Source organism: Micropterus salmoides, unplaced genomic scaffold (genome assembly GCF_014851395.1).
Source record: "Micropterus salmoides isolate LMB-PRFRI ecotype aquatic unplaced genomic scaffold, ASM1485139v1 Ms_hic_scaffold_14, whole genome shotgun sequence".
In the NCBI taxonomy this organism is placed as follows: Eukaryota; Metazoa; Chordata; class Actinopteri; order Centrarchiformes; family Centrarchidae; genus Micropterus; species Micropterus salmoides.
This window is the reverse complement of record NW_024040485.1, coordinates 29,169,727-29,187,177: the sequence shown is the minus strand read 5'-3', so window position 1 is coordinate 29,187,177 and position 17,451 is coordinate 29,169,727. Positions and strand designations below refer to the sequence as shown.

Genomic DNA, 17,451 nt, shown 5'->3' with positions numbered 1-17,451 from the left:
GGGGCCGGTGTGGAGGTTTGTCGGTGCCACCCAGCTCACCGGCGACACGTCGCATGGAACCGAAAATAGACCTCTTTTCTCTCCGTTATTTTACAGCCTACTAGAAAATTACTTCTTTGATTGACTAAACTTATCCAACATAGGTAATTAAAGTTTAATTGACTGCGTCAAGCTTTTTTTATCGGGCTGAAACTTGAACAAAACAGCGCTCAGTTGTTTTTAATGCGTTTGGAAGGAGGTTCGCTCAGCGCGTTGACACCGGACCTGATAATTACGTGAGACTATAGTTTCTTCAGAGTGCTGGTCATTGTCTGCCGGCTCCCTGCAGACATGTGGCGCAGATTCTCACTGCTGCTTTTATGCTGTGCTGTAAGTGGTCTTCATGCTCTGGACGCGCACACAAGCGCGGAGCCTTCGCGGGACAAGATGCTGTCGACCCTGCTGGGGCGCCGGAGAAAGACGCTCCCTCCGCGGCTGTACTGGAGGACAGTCTGCGAGGCGGGGAGCAGCAGTCCCCGCAGAGAGACGCTGCTGCAGTGGGTGCGGAGAGGAGAGTTCAGCAGCCCACCGCCAAGCCTCTGGAAGAAGAGCTGGACAACCAAGAGAACATCATTAGCCAGGTCGGTAACTTGTGCGCCCTTATACACAGGGTGGAAACTTTTTTTCCAGGTCAAAAAGAAAACCCAGTAGGCCTACAGCGCTGTGTGCTTCAGTAAACTAACGTTACTTACAAGGCTTATAATATCCTTGCTTATTTAACTAATGTGTGCAGCCTGTAGATGATGATGAATCAAATCCATTACACCAGGAGCCCCTTAGCCAATCACAGGACAACCTTTGTAGTCAGGGGTCACTGTTCTACAGCAAAACTGCCAGCAGGTCAGACACACAACAGCAGACCTTCATGACCTCTCAAAACAGACCCACACAATGCTGAACCAGAACCAAAGACAATATCATCAAATACAGGCTGCATTATTATATCTAATTCCTAATTATTATCATTTCAAGTTTGTTTTTTTTGCAAATATCTCCTTTCCTCTTGCTGATGTTGACTGTGAATGAAATGCAATCTGCGTTCAGTTGTCAAACATTGTTGGGGAATTGGGAATTTTGCAGTTTGTTATGAATTGGCGCTATAGCTATAAATAAAACTGACCTGGACTTTAACATTTACCTAGCCTGGTAAAACTCCTGAATTCCACAGTGAAAACAAATGTTATGCTTACTGTAGAAAGACTCACAAAATACTTAAAATGAAATTATAAACTCCATATTGATGTCAAAATGTGTATCTACAATAACTCAACTTCACTGCTCATGCCTAAGCACCAGTGTTTGCAAACAATTACAATAAAATATGAAATGATATAGTGGTAATGGAATAACAGGGTGAGCTATCAGCTAGCTCACATCAGATGGCTCATTTAAAGTAAAACAAATGCTGATTACTAAACTCTAAAGGTAGGAAATTATGTGTATTAACTAAGTACTGACATTAACTCACAGTGTCTCCACCAGCGTGTGGTGGACTGGACTGGAGCAGCTCTGCTGGGAGTGATGTGGGCAGACAAGAATGGTACGGTCCATTTAAGGGGTGTCAGAAATCATACTTGAATATAAAGCATGAGTATTGGAAATATATTGTACCATTTACAATTACATGTAAGAAAGACCCCCTGAACTGCTATTTTTCCTCTTTTGAACCACGCTTATACATTTCCTTCATGGCCAAACTGCATAGCCACAGAAACTCGTTTAAAAATGTGTTATTCACATGATCTTCCCCAGTTTAGCAGATGCAGAGGTGTCATTTGCACTGTGGACATGCCCACACCCCCTTTTTGAAAGAATTTGTGAAAACGTTTGTGAAAAATAGCAACAATAAAAAGTTAAATAACAAACAGAAATGCTTTAAGAAAGGTTTATATGCACACTAGCAAAACATGCATTGCAATTTAAACATAGAAGAAACAAATGTGCATTGTTCATAAAAAGTAAATTAAGCTAAGCCACTGATTACTGCATAATATTGTTTTATATTTTTATACTGAATTTGTTACTTTCCATATGAATTTTGTTTCCCTTTTTATAAAGACATTTCTCCAGAATGCAGGAAATTAAGTGTTTAATGCTCAAAATCTTCTGGGGGAGGACCCCTACACTCCCCCACTCATATTCCAGCATTTAATATTTATTCGAAATAGTGTTAAAATATCTTCTCATCTTATTCTCAGGAAGAAGTTGTTTCACTGTACGTCACACCCCTAATTTGAGCCCCTGTGTCCCCAACTTTTCAACACAAAGTGACGCTCTTGAGTGGAGGACGGGAATCAGTTCTAAATGTTGATGGAGGTGAAGAGAAGTTCTGTCGGGGCCACAAAACTGATCATCCTGATAATGATGGGAATGAAAAATATATTAACTTCCAGTTTCATTTCCTCTCTCGATGAGACCTCATCTAATCTCATTTGTCGACAGTCTTCAAGGGTTCATTCAGGCTAATGGTCATTTTACAACACAAGTTGTTTAACGAAATTGAAGTTTGTTGTCCCTTCATGCCACACACACACTCAAACAACACCAAGCATAACATAACAAACTATTTTGATGGAGTGACAGGGATTGATTAAAAATAGTTTAATGGCATTTTTTCTTCAAGCTTTACCTCTAGCATTGATTTCCTTCTGCCTTTGCCTTGATACACAGGCAGGAGTGAAGTTTTACGCAGACACAGCAGATTTTCCAGTCATAAATGCAGTTGAGAATAGTTGTACAAACAGATGAACATACCCGTTGGTTTCCAATTCTATTGTTTCTAGTTATAGCATGTTCTGTGGTCTGGTGAGAAATGCGTGCCCTCCCTACACCACTTCCTGTCACCTATGCCCCTTGTATACAACCCTGTGCATCTAATGACTGCCACCCAGTGTCTAGAATACTAATGCAAAATGTATCTAAAAAAATGTAATACGACATGCCAATAATAAACATAAATGGCTCCTATACTGAAGAAAGGAGCTGCTCTGGAGCCTGCTGGGTTTTTTTTCTTAGTATATATGTAGTAGTAGTAGTCTGTGAATGTTCTACTAGCATCCAGCCCAACAGTGGGAGTTAAAAGGTTAATCAGGTCTTTGTTCAGCCGTTTCTCTCATAAAGGGAATTCATCTGCTGATTATTTTTGCAACTAATCGATTGTCTGTAAAAATACATATATATATTCTGAAAATAGAAAGAAATGCCGTCACAATAATCCAAGTCCCAAAGTGTCCCCTTCACTCTGCTTTGTTTTGTCCGACCAGCAGTACAAACCTCAACATTATTGACACTAAAAAAAAATTAACAAGAAAAGCAGCCAACTGGAAACATCAAATGTTTTTACATGACAATTAAAGTTGTTGCCAATTAATTTGAGTACTTTTGACTGTTTGGTTTAATTTATAACAAAACAACATGTTTTTTAAACTCTTCTTAAGGTATGTGCATAAAAATCTTTATTTGTAAAGTAACTTAAGCTGTCAGATAAATTTAGTGAAGTAAAAAGTAACATATCTCCCTCTGAGATGTGGAGTAGAAGTATACAAGTAAAATACAGGTACCTCAAATTTGTACTTAAATTCAATTAAATTTTATTCATATAGCGCCAAATCACAAAAAAAGTTATCTAATAGCACTTTTCATAAAAGAGCAGGTCTTTACCATACTCTGATGTTATTTACGAGTAAATGTACTTAGTTACTTTCCCCCCACTGGACAGCGGGTACTTCTGTATCTCTTGCCATGTGGATGCAGCGTGAACAGGCTGTGGCTGCAGGGCGTGTCAGATCACATCTCAGTGGTTACTTGGTGAACTCAGGAAAAATTTTCATCCACTTCAACAAGTTAAACCACATGAGAACCCTTTTTGGACACGTGTTGCTTTTTAACTGTAAATCCTCAAGTTCTTATTTCCATTATGAACCTCAGACTTAGTGATTGTATTGGACACGGTAGGTCTATATTTTATTTTTCCTTTAAACACGACCCAAACCCCACAGTTAGTCCGCTCAGCTTAAATGACGTGGAAAATCAGACCCAGACCTGTGTGTGTGTTTGTGCACCAAGGCAACACTTTGTATCCTTCTGGTGGTTTGTTATGTAATGTCCTTCAATCTGTAAGTGCTCCAAACCTAAAAGTGCCTGTTTGTAAACGCCTGTAGCTGCACCTTCTTCCCAGGCAGCTCACCACTTCTGCAGCAGCTGCAACTCATCACACGTGCTGCAACTCTTTCTTTGGTTTTCATTCAAGTATCAAACAGACATTCATATTAACCCATTAAGACCTATGGTGCCCTCTACAAAAGCATTCTAAAATCTGAGTTATTGTTGGAAAACAACCTCCTAAAACCTTTTTCTGGGTTTTCTGAAAAACCCAAACCTTTATTTATCACTAGTCTAACATATGAGTTTGTTCATTCACATTTTTTTAATCAGTAAACAAAGTCCTCTTCCTCCTCAAACAAGTCTCTCACCTATATACTCTTGGGTAGCAGTCACATCAGAATCTGGGTCCAAATCTTCCAATTCGTTGTTGTTTTTGTCCTCATAACTACTGAAATCGACATAAATGTCGCCTCAAGTCTTTGAGCTAGAGTCCAAGTCAAGTCTCAAGTCCGAGTCGAGTCTCAAGTCTTTCGAGGGCAAGTCTAAAGTTGAGTCTAATGTTACTGTGGGTGCAACTTAAGTCGGACTTGAGTCCAAGTTTCAAACTCAATTCAATTCAGTTTTATTTATATATCGCCAAATCACAACAACAGTTATCTCACAGCGCTTTTCATAAAAGAGCAGGTCTAGACCGTACTCTATGATGTTATTTACAGAAGCCCAACAGTTCCCACCAAGAGCAAGAACTAGGCAACAGAGGCAAGGAAAAACTTCCTTTTAAGAGGCAGAAACCTCGAGCAGAACCATGACTCAGGGTGGGCGGCCATCTGCCTCGGCCGGTTGGGGTGAGAGAGGGATACAGGGAGAGAGGGAGAGAGAGAGAGAGAGAGAGAGAGAGGGAGGGGGAGGGGGTGAGGGAGAGAGGGGAGAAAAAGAGGGATGTAAGGAGAGAGAGAGAGAGAGGCAGCCTACACAATATACACACAGAGGTACAGACAGTAAAGGTGATGTTGCTATAGACTAAATGAAAAATGGTACAGATATTTATAATAGTGTTAATGGTAACAATCGTAATGTTAATGATTATAATAACAATAATAACAATAAGACTAGCAACAATAGTTGTTGCAGCAGAGGGTGTCGAGCAGGAACACGGGGGCAGCAGGTGACCTGCAACCACAGATCCAGACTCTACAGCTCCAGAGCCAGAAAACCTGCAGGAAGTGATAGGAGGAGAGAGGAGAGGGACGAGAAAGCACAAGACTACCAGAAAGGGGAGAAGTTGTGTTAGTAACATGCAATAATGGGATAAGGTTGCATACAGAGGGAGAGAAAGTAGAGGAGAGAGGAGCTCAGTGCATCATGGGAAATCCCCCGGCAGTCTAGGCCTATAGCAGCATAACTAAGGGATGGTTCAGGACTCACCTGAGCCAGCCCTAACTATAAGCTTTATCAAAGAGGAAAGTCTTAAGCCTACTCTTAAATGTGGAGATGGTGTCTGCCTCCTGAACCCAAACTGGAACCTGGTTCCACAGGAGAGGAGCTCAAGTCCCCATCTCTGTACAAATCCCATAATGCATTTCGTCTCCCCACTGGTATATCAGTGGAACAGGATGCATTTAGTCAGTTATGTGTCTTGAAAATGTAGGCGTCTACTTAAATACGCATTGTGTCACATCCGGCACGAACACATCGCAGCCAGTCTTAAAGGGAAACGTATGCAGACGTTGCAGCCGGTCTTAAAGGAAGAAGTAGTTTGTTTAAAAATAGTTTATTTGGTATTGATACCAGAGAACACTTCATTTAGGCTATTATTTTGATAAGGCAAAAACTAAAATTCTTACTGTCAACTTTCCCCCTCTATTTCAGTTGCTGGGCGATTACGACAAAGTAAAGACTCTGTCGTCAGGGTCCGACTGTGTGTGTCGCTGTATCGTTCGACCAATCAAACGCTCTGACTGCAGCCGTATCCACGACGGCGACCCGGCATCAGCATCCGAGAATTTTTACACTGTGGAGACGGTCGCCAAAGGGACAGACTGCAAGAAATGTGTGTGTATGGCTCCGCCTTCAGCCGTCAACCCCTGTGAGGGAGAGTACAGGTTCAAAAAATTACAGGATGCCAGCAAAGATGACATTAAGGTAAAACACACACATACATCTGTCTTTCTATTGGCTATTGAGGACAAAGTATTTCTTCTAGAGTTTGAACTTCAGGTAAAGATGTTGCTTTTTTCATCTCTCTGTGTCACTTATATATCTGTGATTTTCCCTGTTTAGCTGGCAACTATCATCGACTTGCTGGAGGGCTCCTTGTATGGTATGGACTTGTTAAAGCTTCACTCTGTCACCACCAAGCTGCTGAGCAGGGTGGACAACATGGAGAAGGTCAGCACACACACACACAGGACACTAAATTGCTTTACATTTTAGTCTGACTCTGTGTTTTTACCCACACAGTATGTCATCGAAAACATCACAGAAACTATATAATATTCTGTTATTTTTTAAAGAGATGCGTCCGTTGACTGTGTGTCTTAGTTGTGTTTTATGTAATGATGATGTTTAATCATTATATAGGGGGTTGCTCCCACCTACCCCCCTTGAATTGAATAGTTTCATTGGCCCTGTCTCATGTAAAGCCGCGTTTCGACCAGAGGAACTTTTCCCCCGGGAACTAGGTCCCTTTGGAAGAACTCACTGCGTTTCCACCGGAGGGATCGGGGTCTAAATGTAGTTGTAGGGTCTTTATTTTACCCCCCAAAAAAGTCCCTGCTTGGGGGGTAGTACTTTCCGAAAGTACTGTGTTGCTTTGGGGCTTGCCTTGCAGTGAATTTCTGAATGGGCAAGTCGAGCATGTCGGCTGTTTTGCGTTTTGCGACTGCTCCTCTCTTTTTCACCGTTGTTTGCAAACCAATAAATCACAATCAGCAGTCAGAGAGCCACACAACTCTCGCCGATGTCCGCCTGAGATCGAACGTCTGCATTAAATGTATTGCTCGGAAACAGCAGCCAGCGTGCAGCGGTGTGTTTACATCGAACAGCTGATGGAGTTACGCTAAATACTGGGTCCAGAGTTGTTGTTTTTATCACACAATGGGCTGAAGGAACCTTTTAACCTTTTAGTTCCTTGAAAAGAGATCCGGGGACTTTAAAGTCCCGGGTGCTTTTGGTGGAAACGTGGCTAAAGTGTGAGCACATGGGTCCACTACACAAACATACCCTATGGAGCGTACCACGTGACATGCGTGCATATTTCAACACCGTGTGAGTGAAGAGGAAGAGAGAAAAGAAAAGAAAAGCAAGTCAGAGGAGCGAAAGAAAAGAAAGGACAGAAAAGTAAGAAGATGACTGGCTCAAGAAGGCTACTAAACAACGGAGGTCGAAGGACAAACGTGTCAGAAACATGGCCCATCAACATGTGTTTTTACTTATGTTTAAGGATATCAAAATCAATATCCCAATATCACATTTTGTTTTACAGATTCAGAATCACCTTTATTTGCCAGTTATGTGTGCACAGTTTGACTCCAGATTGGTCATTGCTCACGATGTTCTTACGCATAACACAATAATAAACACATACTAGAGCACACAGAAGTATGCAGGAGTAAATTATTATTATCATAATATCATTAATATTGTGCATTGTAATATGTTGCATGGAGGGAATCTAACTCCAAACTCACATAAAGGCATAAAGAATGCCTCAGGGTGGTACATGCAGAGATAATTGTCATTTTCATTGTCAGGTCAAGAAGGCATTCTTATCACCATAATTAGTATGGTTCCAGTCAGCAGGGGTCGTTTTTACAAACAATGCAGAGGTGCCTTGAGTTTTTGGTGATCCCTAAGTGTACATGCTGCTCCTCAAAAGGGAAATAACTGCACATATCACAGGCTAACTATAAAGACCAGGCTCCAGTAGTGTAATTATCATTGTAAGCAACTTTTCTTTTCATATCTGTCAGTGAATGTGGTTTAATTTATCTTAATTTTAAATCACAAGACGTCTTGAAGGGATACTAAGCGATTGTGCAGAAAGATAGCATGGGCATGTTAGCATCAATTATGTGGCATGTTTTTTTTGCAGCACTGTACAAAGTGTGGCAACAAGCCTGTCAGTATTTCTCCTTTAATTTATTCAGGTTTTTATTTTCATTTGTCACCAGACTGTATATTCTTTAAGTAGTTTCTGAGTATGCCGTGGTGAATCCTGTTTATGTTCTGCTCATCCTGTCTGTGCATTTCAGGCCTTTGCCCGTAATCTTACTGAGAGAGCTAAAGAGAAAGAACGTGTGAAGGACAAAGCAAAAGAAAAGGAGAAAGAGAAGAAGACCCAGGAAAAAAAAAAGAAAGTTACAGATTTGGCGCGTGCAGGACAGAAAAGTGGAGCAGCTGCTTACGCCAACAATAAGGTAGTAACTGAAGCAATCACAGACTCCCACGTCTTATCTGATTTCCAAAAAAACATTGTTATCCCATATTCTTCACAAATTAGACAGAAATGTGTTTGTTCTGTCGCAGAAGACTTATGAAGGTCAGCTGAAGAAGAACCAACAGCAAGATGGTCTGGAACAACACCAAACCAGGAATAAGACAAGCACTCAAAAGCCAATGAAAAGCAAGACAGAGCCAAAGCAGCCAATCAGAGATAAGAACAGCATGGTCGTCAAGGGTGTGACCTATTACAAGGCGGAGGAAGAGAGCTACAAAGAGGAGGAGGAGGAGGAGGAGGAGGAGGAGAAAGGGATAACTAGTAAGTCTAACGTAACCTTTTGACTGATATGTTGCTTTTATGTCACATCACAACTTGATGACCACCTGAAGTTTGCCCAAGGTTCTCTTTTTTTTTAAGCTTAACCAAAGTCCTTATAGGCAAGTCGTGCCACTCGGCAGCCACCTTGGCAACGCCTCCGGGCAGCTATTTCAAACTAACAAGACCAGGCTCCTATCTGAATGAATGGGGAGGCAGCCAGAGCTGCACTTTCACAGGTCACCGGGACATAAAAACTACATGAATAGAATCAGCAGTAAAATCTGATAAAAACTGATAAAGTTTGACTACTTTGCCCCAAAATAAGGCTTAAAAAGCGTTTTTCCCGACTGGTTATACTTCTACTACGCACGCATCACAACTTTCACGCATACTCAGTAGAAGTAAAACAGACCCTTACGTCAGTGGAACCACATGATTCCCGCTTTGGCTGTTAAAAGCAGACGATTGGCTTTCTAGCGGGAGGGGCGGTTTAACCGCCATTTTTGCCGTTACGGGCTTTCCCCATAGAGTTGTACTGAGGATGTGATTGAGTGGCGTGTCTCCTCTATAAAACGTCTCTGGCTTAGCACACGTTACTTGATTGATCAGATTTTGCTGTAGGTTTGTGCCAGTTGCCGAACATGTTGACCATCAAGATTACTTCTGATTACAATTTTACGACTTTCTGGTGGGGTAAAAAGGTAAATTGTTTAAAAATCCTCTGTGATTTATAGTTACATCTGAAATCTAATATAAAAATAGTCTAACCTCCAGCTGCTAACTTTGTGTGTCTGCTGCTTGGTGAAAAAACGGAGCACGATGACGCAGAAGCTCATGTTTGGCTCTCTGATCAGGTCTCATAAGTCATGCAAAGCAGAAACACGATGCTGCTGACAGAGTTTTTGATTTGGTATTTTTATTAAAATATTTTGTACCTTGCAAATAACACTTATCTGCCTACACTGTGCATGTCGCCGTTTACTTTGCGACGACTCCCAGTCTGTTTTCGCCTCCACAGTCTCTTTCAACTCCTGTGTTACATTCAGTAACATTACCAGCTCAGTTTTGGTCCATGCAAAATAAAATCTAATCTTATTCTTCGTCTACATTACTTTATTCTTTCGCCAAATCTTCTGTAACTGGGGCCTGAGAGTGGTGAGACGGAATCAAAACCATAAAGTGGCGGATGAACTCAAAGTCACTAAAATACTTTGTAGAATTGAGATGAGAAGTTAGTATCATGTCTTGGCAATCTGATTCAACTATAGGATCTTCTGGATAGGAAATTTTGCTAACCCTTGTTCACTACAAGTAATAATTGTACCTGAAAAAGGATATGACTATCACATAATTTAAAACAAACTTTAATAGTGCTCTGTGCAAATCGACAGCTCTAGCAGCCAGATAAAACTGTCTAAACTGTCCTCTGTTCTTCTATCTCTCATTTTCATTTTTTCACAGAAACTGCAAGTGCTTCAGTGGACTTACTGATCTCTGACCAGCTACGACCTACCAGGAGTTCAGGACCTTCAACCGCTGTTACAACAGGACTAGACTTTCAGGACGAATCAACAAGACGGATCACCCCGACTACCACGCAAAAAACCACAACTACAAACAAACCCACTCCCACCTCCTTCAAACCAACACCTGAATTAACTACTAACGTACCACCAACAGCTCCAAAACCAACGACAGCCAAACTGACAACTACTTCCCAACAAACTACACTCGCTATACACACCACCTCACCTCCAGATACCAATGTGGGTCCACCCATTGATGCGTCTCCCACGGTAGAGTCTCAGCCAGGACCCAAGAGTCGACTCAGCTGGACGGAGAGCCCAGCTGACCAGCCAAAGACCACAACAAAGCCTGGTAAATATGCATAAAGTACAGTGTTTCCGGTAGTCTGAATGTATAAATGTTTTGTGGTATACACGTCATAGTATCTTGATCTTCAGTGTCACTTTTTGTGTGTGTTCTCGCAGCGGTCTGTAAGGACACAGTGGCCAGCATCTCTGAACCGGTCCAGCATAACTCTTACGGCCTTAGTGACGGGGCCTGGATGAGAGACGCTCGCGGCCACGGCAGTGTCATCTACCTCACCAGCGGTCATTACGGCAGCGACCTTCTAGAGTTCCGAGACATGGACACCTTCAAATCAGGTATAGGAGGTTTTTCTTGTGTGTAGAAGGGAAATATAAGATAATAATCTATTTCCAACTATGCCAAAACATTAAGTCATTTTGAAAAGTTTAAAGCATCTTTTTAGCAGCTGGTGACGTTCTACATGACTAAACAGCTGACAGAAAGACTGGACATTGCTCACCTTTAGTCACTTAGAGGTCCTGAGACAGGCCCACCCCTCACAAACCTATTGATCTTCTCAACACAAGTTTCAGACGCTTGAATTGTTGAACTACTTTTTCAGTCAGTTCAGTTTGTGGTTGATCCTGATGTTGCACATATTAAGCCCCAAATCAGCCAATGTTTGTTTGTATCAGCTTCATAAATATGTGCACCATCAACAATTCATGCAGGTGTTTGGCATCAATTGAGCACGTCTGTATGCAGGGGCGGACTCAGGGCATAATAACTCAGGCTGGAAATTTGACTCCATCTCAGGCCACCCTGTTCACTCAAACCACCAGACCACTCATTTTGAAGACTGACCCATCGTAGCACATACAAATGTACAAGGCTAGAAGCATCAATCAACTTCACACACACACACACACGTTCACTGAACTTGAACTACAACAATGAGACTAAGTAGGCTAATGCAAAAGTCCAAAAAGCACTCCTATAGGCCTATAAATTGATAACCAATGGTCGCTCACTGGTGTCATAAAGCAAACAGCACAAAAATCTCCCGGGGCTCCCGATGTCCGCTAGTGTCTGTATGAGACCCCACTGGTAAATGGATATTCACCATTAAAAAGGAAACTTAACTATTTTCCTACATATTTTCACACAAATAAAACAGCAAATTTGATTAATACAAGAGGTATATGAGCCAAAAACTGAATTTTAGAATCATCTTAAAACAGATTTTTTGTTTAGCTTTTTAGCATATATACAATATTAGGATTGGTCCTTCAAGCTCACCACCCATTAGATAACTTCAGAGGCTAAGTTTTACTATGGCAACTGTGTTTCACCATCACTCAGGCTCTCACTTGTCATACTCCACAAAAAAGTTTGTTCTCTGGAAGCGACAAACAGTGAGACAAGGCTTGTGATCAGCGGATAAACTGTCAACGTTGCATCGATAATCAACGATAGCTTACGTGTGAATCCACCTTTCACCGCTGCACCAGTGTTCACTAGTTATTTGTTATTTTTACAATTAAATAAATCGGTTACCAAACCAACCCGTTCTCACTCCCCTCGTCACATATGGACGCATGGTCATCTGCGTCAGTTTGTAACGTACTGGGGATCCTTTTACCATCATAGTTCAACGCATTGGTGGAAGCCAGTTTTTGACGGTAAAGGTAGGTATATGGTATTTAACAGAAAAGACTGAGTAAGGATGTGATCGGGGTGGATGGAGGGCCAGAACCCCGACTTTGAACCAGGAGACTGGGGTTTGTGTCCCTTGCAAAACAAAAAGTCAACATTAAATATTTTTTATTTAAGTTACACGAGTTATGTAAATTGCGTAAGTTACGCAAGTGACGTAAATTAACTTACGTGTTAACTGACCTACGTAGTTATTTTAACCTAAACCATGATCTTTTCCTAACCATAGCCAAGTAGTTTTGTTGCCTAAACCTAACCAAATTGCAACGTTTCACAACTTTTTTTTTCAATATGGCGATGTTTCGAAATGCTAGCATTTTATTTTGAAAGTCCACATTTGTTGTTGCTGTAGGTACCAAATCCGTGCTGCCTGCCGGATCCCTGCCTATGGATCCCTATGACTGACAGAACCACTTTTGCACATGTGCAGAACGGATGTGGCAGGTGGTACGGATGTGGGACTGACAGTTGCTAACTTGACCGTCTTAAAAGCCTTAACTGCCTAAAAATGACGCTAAAGGGGGTAACCAGGTCGTTAACAAGCGACGCCAAAGGGCCTTGACCAAGCGTCAATATATGAGGAGGCGGGAGTGAGAATGTGTTGACCAAACATATACTGGGTAGTTGAGGGGGGCAGTATGTTTTGAGCATTACCAGCACATACACAGAGGTTAGAGAGTAGAAATGCCTTTAGGAAGCTTAAAATATTAGCATCCATTGAAGTTACAGTTGTACTGTTTATTTGTGCGGAGAACTAGTAAAATAGTCATAGTTACACTAAAGGTTTATGGTTGTGGGTCGTGAGCCTGACCAGCTGTATGTTTGCTTTCTGTGTGCTGTTCCTGCTCAGGTCAGGCAAGTAATTCCTACAAGCTGCCCTACAGTTTCACTGGAACAGGCCACGTCGTGTTTAATGGAGCTTTCTACTACAACCGGGCCTTCAGCAGGGACGTCATCAGATACGATCTGAGACACAGATATGTAGCAGCCTGGACCACACTGCATGATGCTATACTGGAGGAGCAAGCTCACAGGACGCAAACTGAAGTAAGACCCACGGTATCACTTAACTGTACGAGAAACACGCACGATGATGTATACTAGTGTAACAGACACTCAGGACGCTTTAACGGGTCAGAAAAGGTCAGTGAGGGGAACAAAAACACTACAAATCACTCAAGAGTTCAAAAGGGCAAATAGTGAGGAGGTGAAACAACTGCTGAAGATGTTTTCACATTTCAAACTGACAAATGTCTGCATTTTTACTAGTTACGTTACCAATAAAAGTGAATGTTATTCAAAGGAATTGTGGTAAATACATTCACTTTGTTTCAGAGCGTGAGATGAGAAGATCACTCTCATGATTCTGCGTTAAGAGTTTCAGCTGGGGGTTTGTTCACTTAAAGATCCAGTGTGTAATATTTAGGAGGATCTATTGACAGAAATGCAAAATCCATAACTATGTTTTTTAGTGGTGTATATAATGAACCGCTATGTTTTTATTACCTTAGAATGAGTCATTTCTATCAATATACACCGCGGGTCCTCTTACATGGACGTCGCCATGTTTCTCCAGTAGCCCAAACGGACACCTGCTTAACAGAGTGTGTTTTGTAACTACGTTAAATTATAATAATAAATACATAAAGAGGTACAAAGAAAAGGAGAAGAAGAAGAAGTATCAATAGTCAGGGTGCGATTTATGTATAAAACAGAGGGGGGGGATGTTTTGGTGAACTGAACAGGTGAACTGTGGATTGATTGCAATGTTTAAAAATAAGATTTCTCCCACTGTTTATTAATAAAATAATAAATACATTGCGATCTTGCAGCTGCAGTGAAAACGCAGAAAAGACAGATGCATGCTGTGTTTAACTCTAAGGTGCAGTGAGTTGGTGAGCAGAGAGAGACTGATTTAAAAGCTGTCACTGTTATTCACTGGTGTAACACGGACACTGGGCTGTTTGTCATCATAGAAACAGATTGTGATGTTTATTGCTGCTTTAGTAATATCAGCTGCCTTCCCTTCGACATGCAACTCCCTGCATGTAGTAGTGATTGGACGCAAATTGCAACCAACAACTCACTCACCGCTCCCTTTTCGGCCCTCCATTTATCCAAATTTCTCTTCTTACTTCTTATAAACCAGATGTTTACTACTTGTTCTCCTGTTCTTCGTACATATTTAAAGTGGTGACGCAACTCTGTAAAGCAGTTTGTCTGTTTGAGCTACTGTAGAAATCCTCCTAAATATTCCACACTGGGCCTTTAAGGCATGAAGGTAATCCAAACTTAAGGTATTTGATCCTCAGTAAGTTACAGTACGTTTAATTTTCCAGGTGGAGTTTGCTGTTGACGAGTCCGGCCTCTGGCTGCTCTACCCGGCTGTGGACACAGAGGGCTTCCACCAGGAAGTAATCCTGCTCATCCACGTCCACCCCCGAGACCTGCAGCCAATAAGGAGCTTCCGCACAGGCCTTCGGCGTGGCCGCTATGGAAACAGCTTCCTGGTTTGCGGCGTGCTTTATGCAGTGGACAGCATGGAGCGCCGCTTCGCTAACGTGACATACGCCTTTGACACGCACACGCTCACGCACACCGTGCCGAGCCTGGCGTTCACGAACATGCACGCGCACACCTCCCAGCTGGCTTACTGCCCACTAATCAAGAAACTTTACGCATGGGACAACGGACATCAGATGACGTATGATGTCATCTTTGCTTATTAGCGCCATGAATGGACGCACAGATGAAGAAACTGTGGTTAGCATATCCGGCAAGAGGTCAAACCAAAGCTGAGGAGAAAGGAAATAAGATAATAACTGTACAGATATTTGATCATTGTTTTGTTTCTACATGACTGTGGATCAGTCTAACTGAATGTGTTTTTATATTGACCTCAGCTGCTGCTTCGCCACACACACCAAAGTTAGTATTAACCAGCAAGAGCAGCACGTAACTCACAAGAGAAGTCAGAAAACAAGTCGAAATATGTTCACATTTGGAAAAGGACAAAACCCCACGGTCATGTAAATAAATGTAAACACGTCTTACTGTTTCTCCTAATGGAAATGTTCCTCTGAGTTTAGAAAAAAACTGTGTATAACTGTTCTACTGCATAATGACAATGTAGTGGAGAAACTGAGGAATTGAACATGATTGAGTGCACAACTGTCCCAAATTTAACCATAAAAAAAATGGTTCTAAAAATGATAATAATTCATCCTCCGTTCTTAGAGAAAAGTTGAGTCTGTGGGGAAATTATTTGGGGAAGTTATTTATATTGCTCAAATTCATAACAGAAGTTGTGTCATTGTGCTTTTCATATGGAGCAGGTCCAGACCGTACTCTTTGTAATATTATTTACAGAGACGCAACAATTCCCAGCATGAGCAAGCACTTGGCAATTGTGGCAAGGAAAAACTTTTTGCAGGCTGAAACCTCGGGCAGAAGCTAAACTCAGGGTGTACACACACACACACATGTACACACTTTACACGCAAGGAATTCACATAAAGAAACACAATGCTTAGAAATGTTCTGCCTCTAAACACAGATCAGGTTGTGGTTTCTGTCATGACCTTTCATAAGTTCAGTTATTGTGTAAAACAGGATTGATATAGTTTGTATATTTGAGGTTTTCGAGACCTCACTTTGTCTAATTTAGGGGAATAAACTTTGCAGAGTTTACATAGTTTACTAGCGCCTATACAGCTTGTGAAATCAGCTGGTCTTCTGCTCTGGAGGTTTGTAAAGTCTAAGACGATGATGGTTAGGATGTCATCGGGGTTATTCAGCTGGTTATGTCGGATTTAAGACTACAAATATTCTACAATTTACTTTATAACTTCACTTGCTCAGATGGAGGAATTAAGTTACTAAGACCTCGGCATTGACCAGGCAGGGAGGGTCGGATTGAAAGATGCTATTGGTTGTATTTTGGGATATGTAGGATCCAGCGTTTAAGGATTAAAAGTGAAGATATCTGAAGAATCCTGAACACATTTAGCTGTTGTTGTGATGATCAAATCACATCTGCCTATTAAGACTTTCCAAAACCTCTGATCGATAAGCTACTGTAATGGTGCTGAAAATCAGGTAAAACTGGATTTGCCCAGTCCAAATATACAATGTTCAATTCCAGAGAGTAATAACTCATTCTGATAATGACGAAGATATTTTATGCTTCAAGTGTTGCATATGTAATGAAATAGCAACCTATTTTCTTATATGCTCAAAGTCTATACTGTATGTTTTTTTTACTTTATGTCTGTTTAGTGTGTCAAACATTTAGCTGCACTCCTGTCCAGTGATGTTTATCATAAGTCCAGTTGGGAACAGGAATGGAAGCTTTAACCCTGGTACACTTACTCTATCTTTTACCTTTTCGGGCTATCACATGCTCCACACAGCTTTACTAGATTTAAAAAAAAAAAAAACAAAGAGACAAGGTTTATTTCAACTGCTTTTCTACAGTTTTGCCTTTTTTATTTCATTAATTTATAATAAAAAATTTAAAAAAGGTGAAGATGAACAAACTTTTTCTTTCTTTCTTTTTCTCCTCGGTCTGTCCTGTGCATGTCCAGCCTGCTGTGGACATTATTTCTGGGATTGATTTAGTTTTCCTGGAAGCAGCAGCTCCACTGGAAGGAACCCAGGATGGAAAATAAGCTCCAGCCAGATGCTGGTGAACCTCAAACTGGGAATGCTCAGGACACACACCAGAACTTCAACTTGTGATCTCATAAAGATTCATTTAAGATGGTGGACTGGTGTTTGATAAGACTTAATGGGAGTTTGCTTTTATTCTAGTGTGCTTTGGTTCTACAGAGCCCAGTTCTTTTCAGATCAGATTAGTTCATATCACCTCAAAGCAGAATGGAAATGCACGAAAATAACTCACACATTTATGACAATAATACATTTTCAATGCCAGCGAGCACATAGAGAGCTATTAGCTCTGCTTCATGGACTAGTTTATGAGCCATGTGCTTCAGTACTGCATCTACTGACACGTGCAT

At 41.3% G+C, this 17,451-nt stretch overlaps 1 protein-coding gene across 1 annotated transcript; it reads left to right on the top strand.

The window, feature by feature from the left end:
- olfml2bb (olfactomedin-like 2Bb) lies at positions 1–16,786 on the top strand. The gene is made up of 9 exons (XM_038718896.1): positions 1–620; positions 6,013–6,285; positions 6,424–6,531; positions 8,397–8,561; positions 8,671–8,902; positions 10,364–10,780; positions 10,894–11,070; positions 13,281–13,477; positions 14,770–16,786. Exons 1-9 carry the CDS (start codon positions 360–362, stop codon positions 15,157–15,159), a joined length of 2,220 nt encoding a protein of 739 aa, XP_038574824.1. The 5' UTR covers positions 1–359; the 3' UTR covers positions 15,160–16,786.
- The last annotated feature ends 665 nt before the right edge of the window (positions 16,787–17,451 follow it).

Coding starts and splice junctions, on each gene's coding strand:
- olfml2bb (XM_038718896.1), top strand. CDS start 360: ATGCTGTGCTGTAAGTGGTCTTCATGCTCTGGACGCGCACACAAGCGC. Junction 6,286..6,423: donor CCAGCAAAGATGACATTAAG/GTAAAACACACA, acceptor TTCCCTGTTTAG/CTGGCAACTATCATCGACTT. Junction 10,781..10,893: donor AAAGACCACAACAAAGCCTG/GTAAATATGCAT, acceptor GTGTTCTCGCAG/CGGTCTGTAAGGACACAGTG.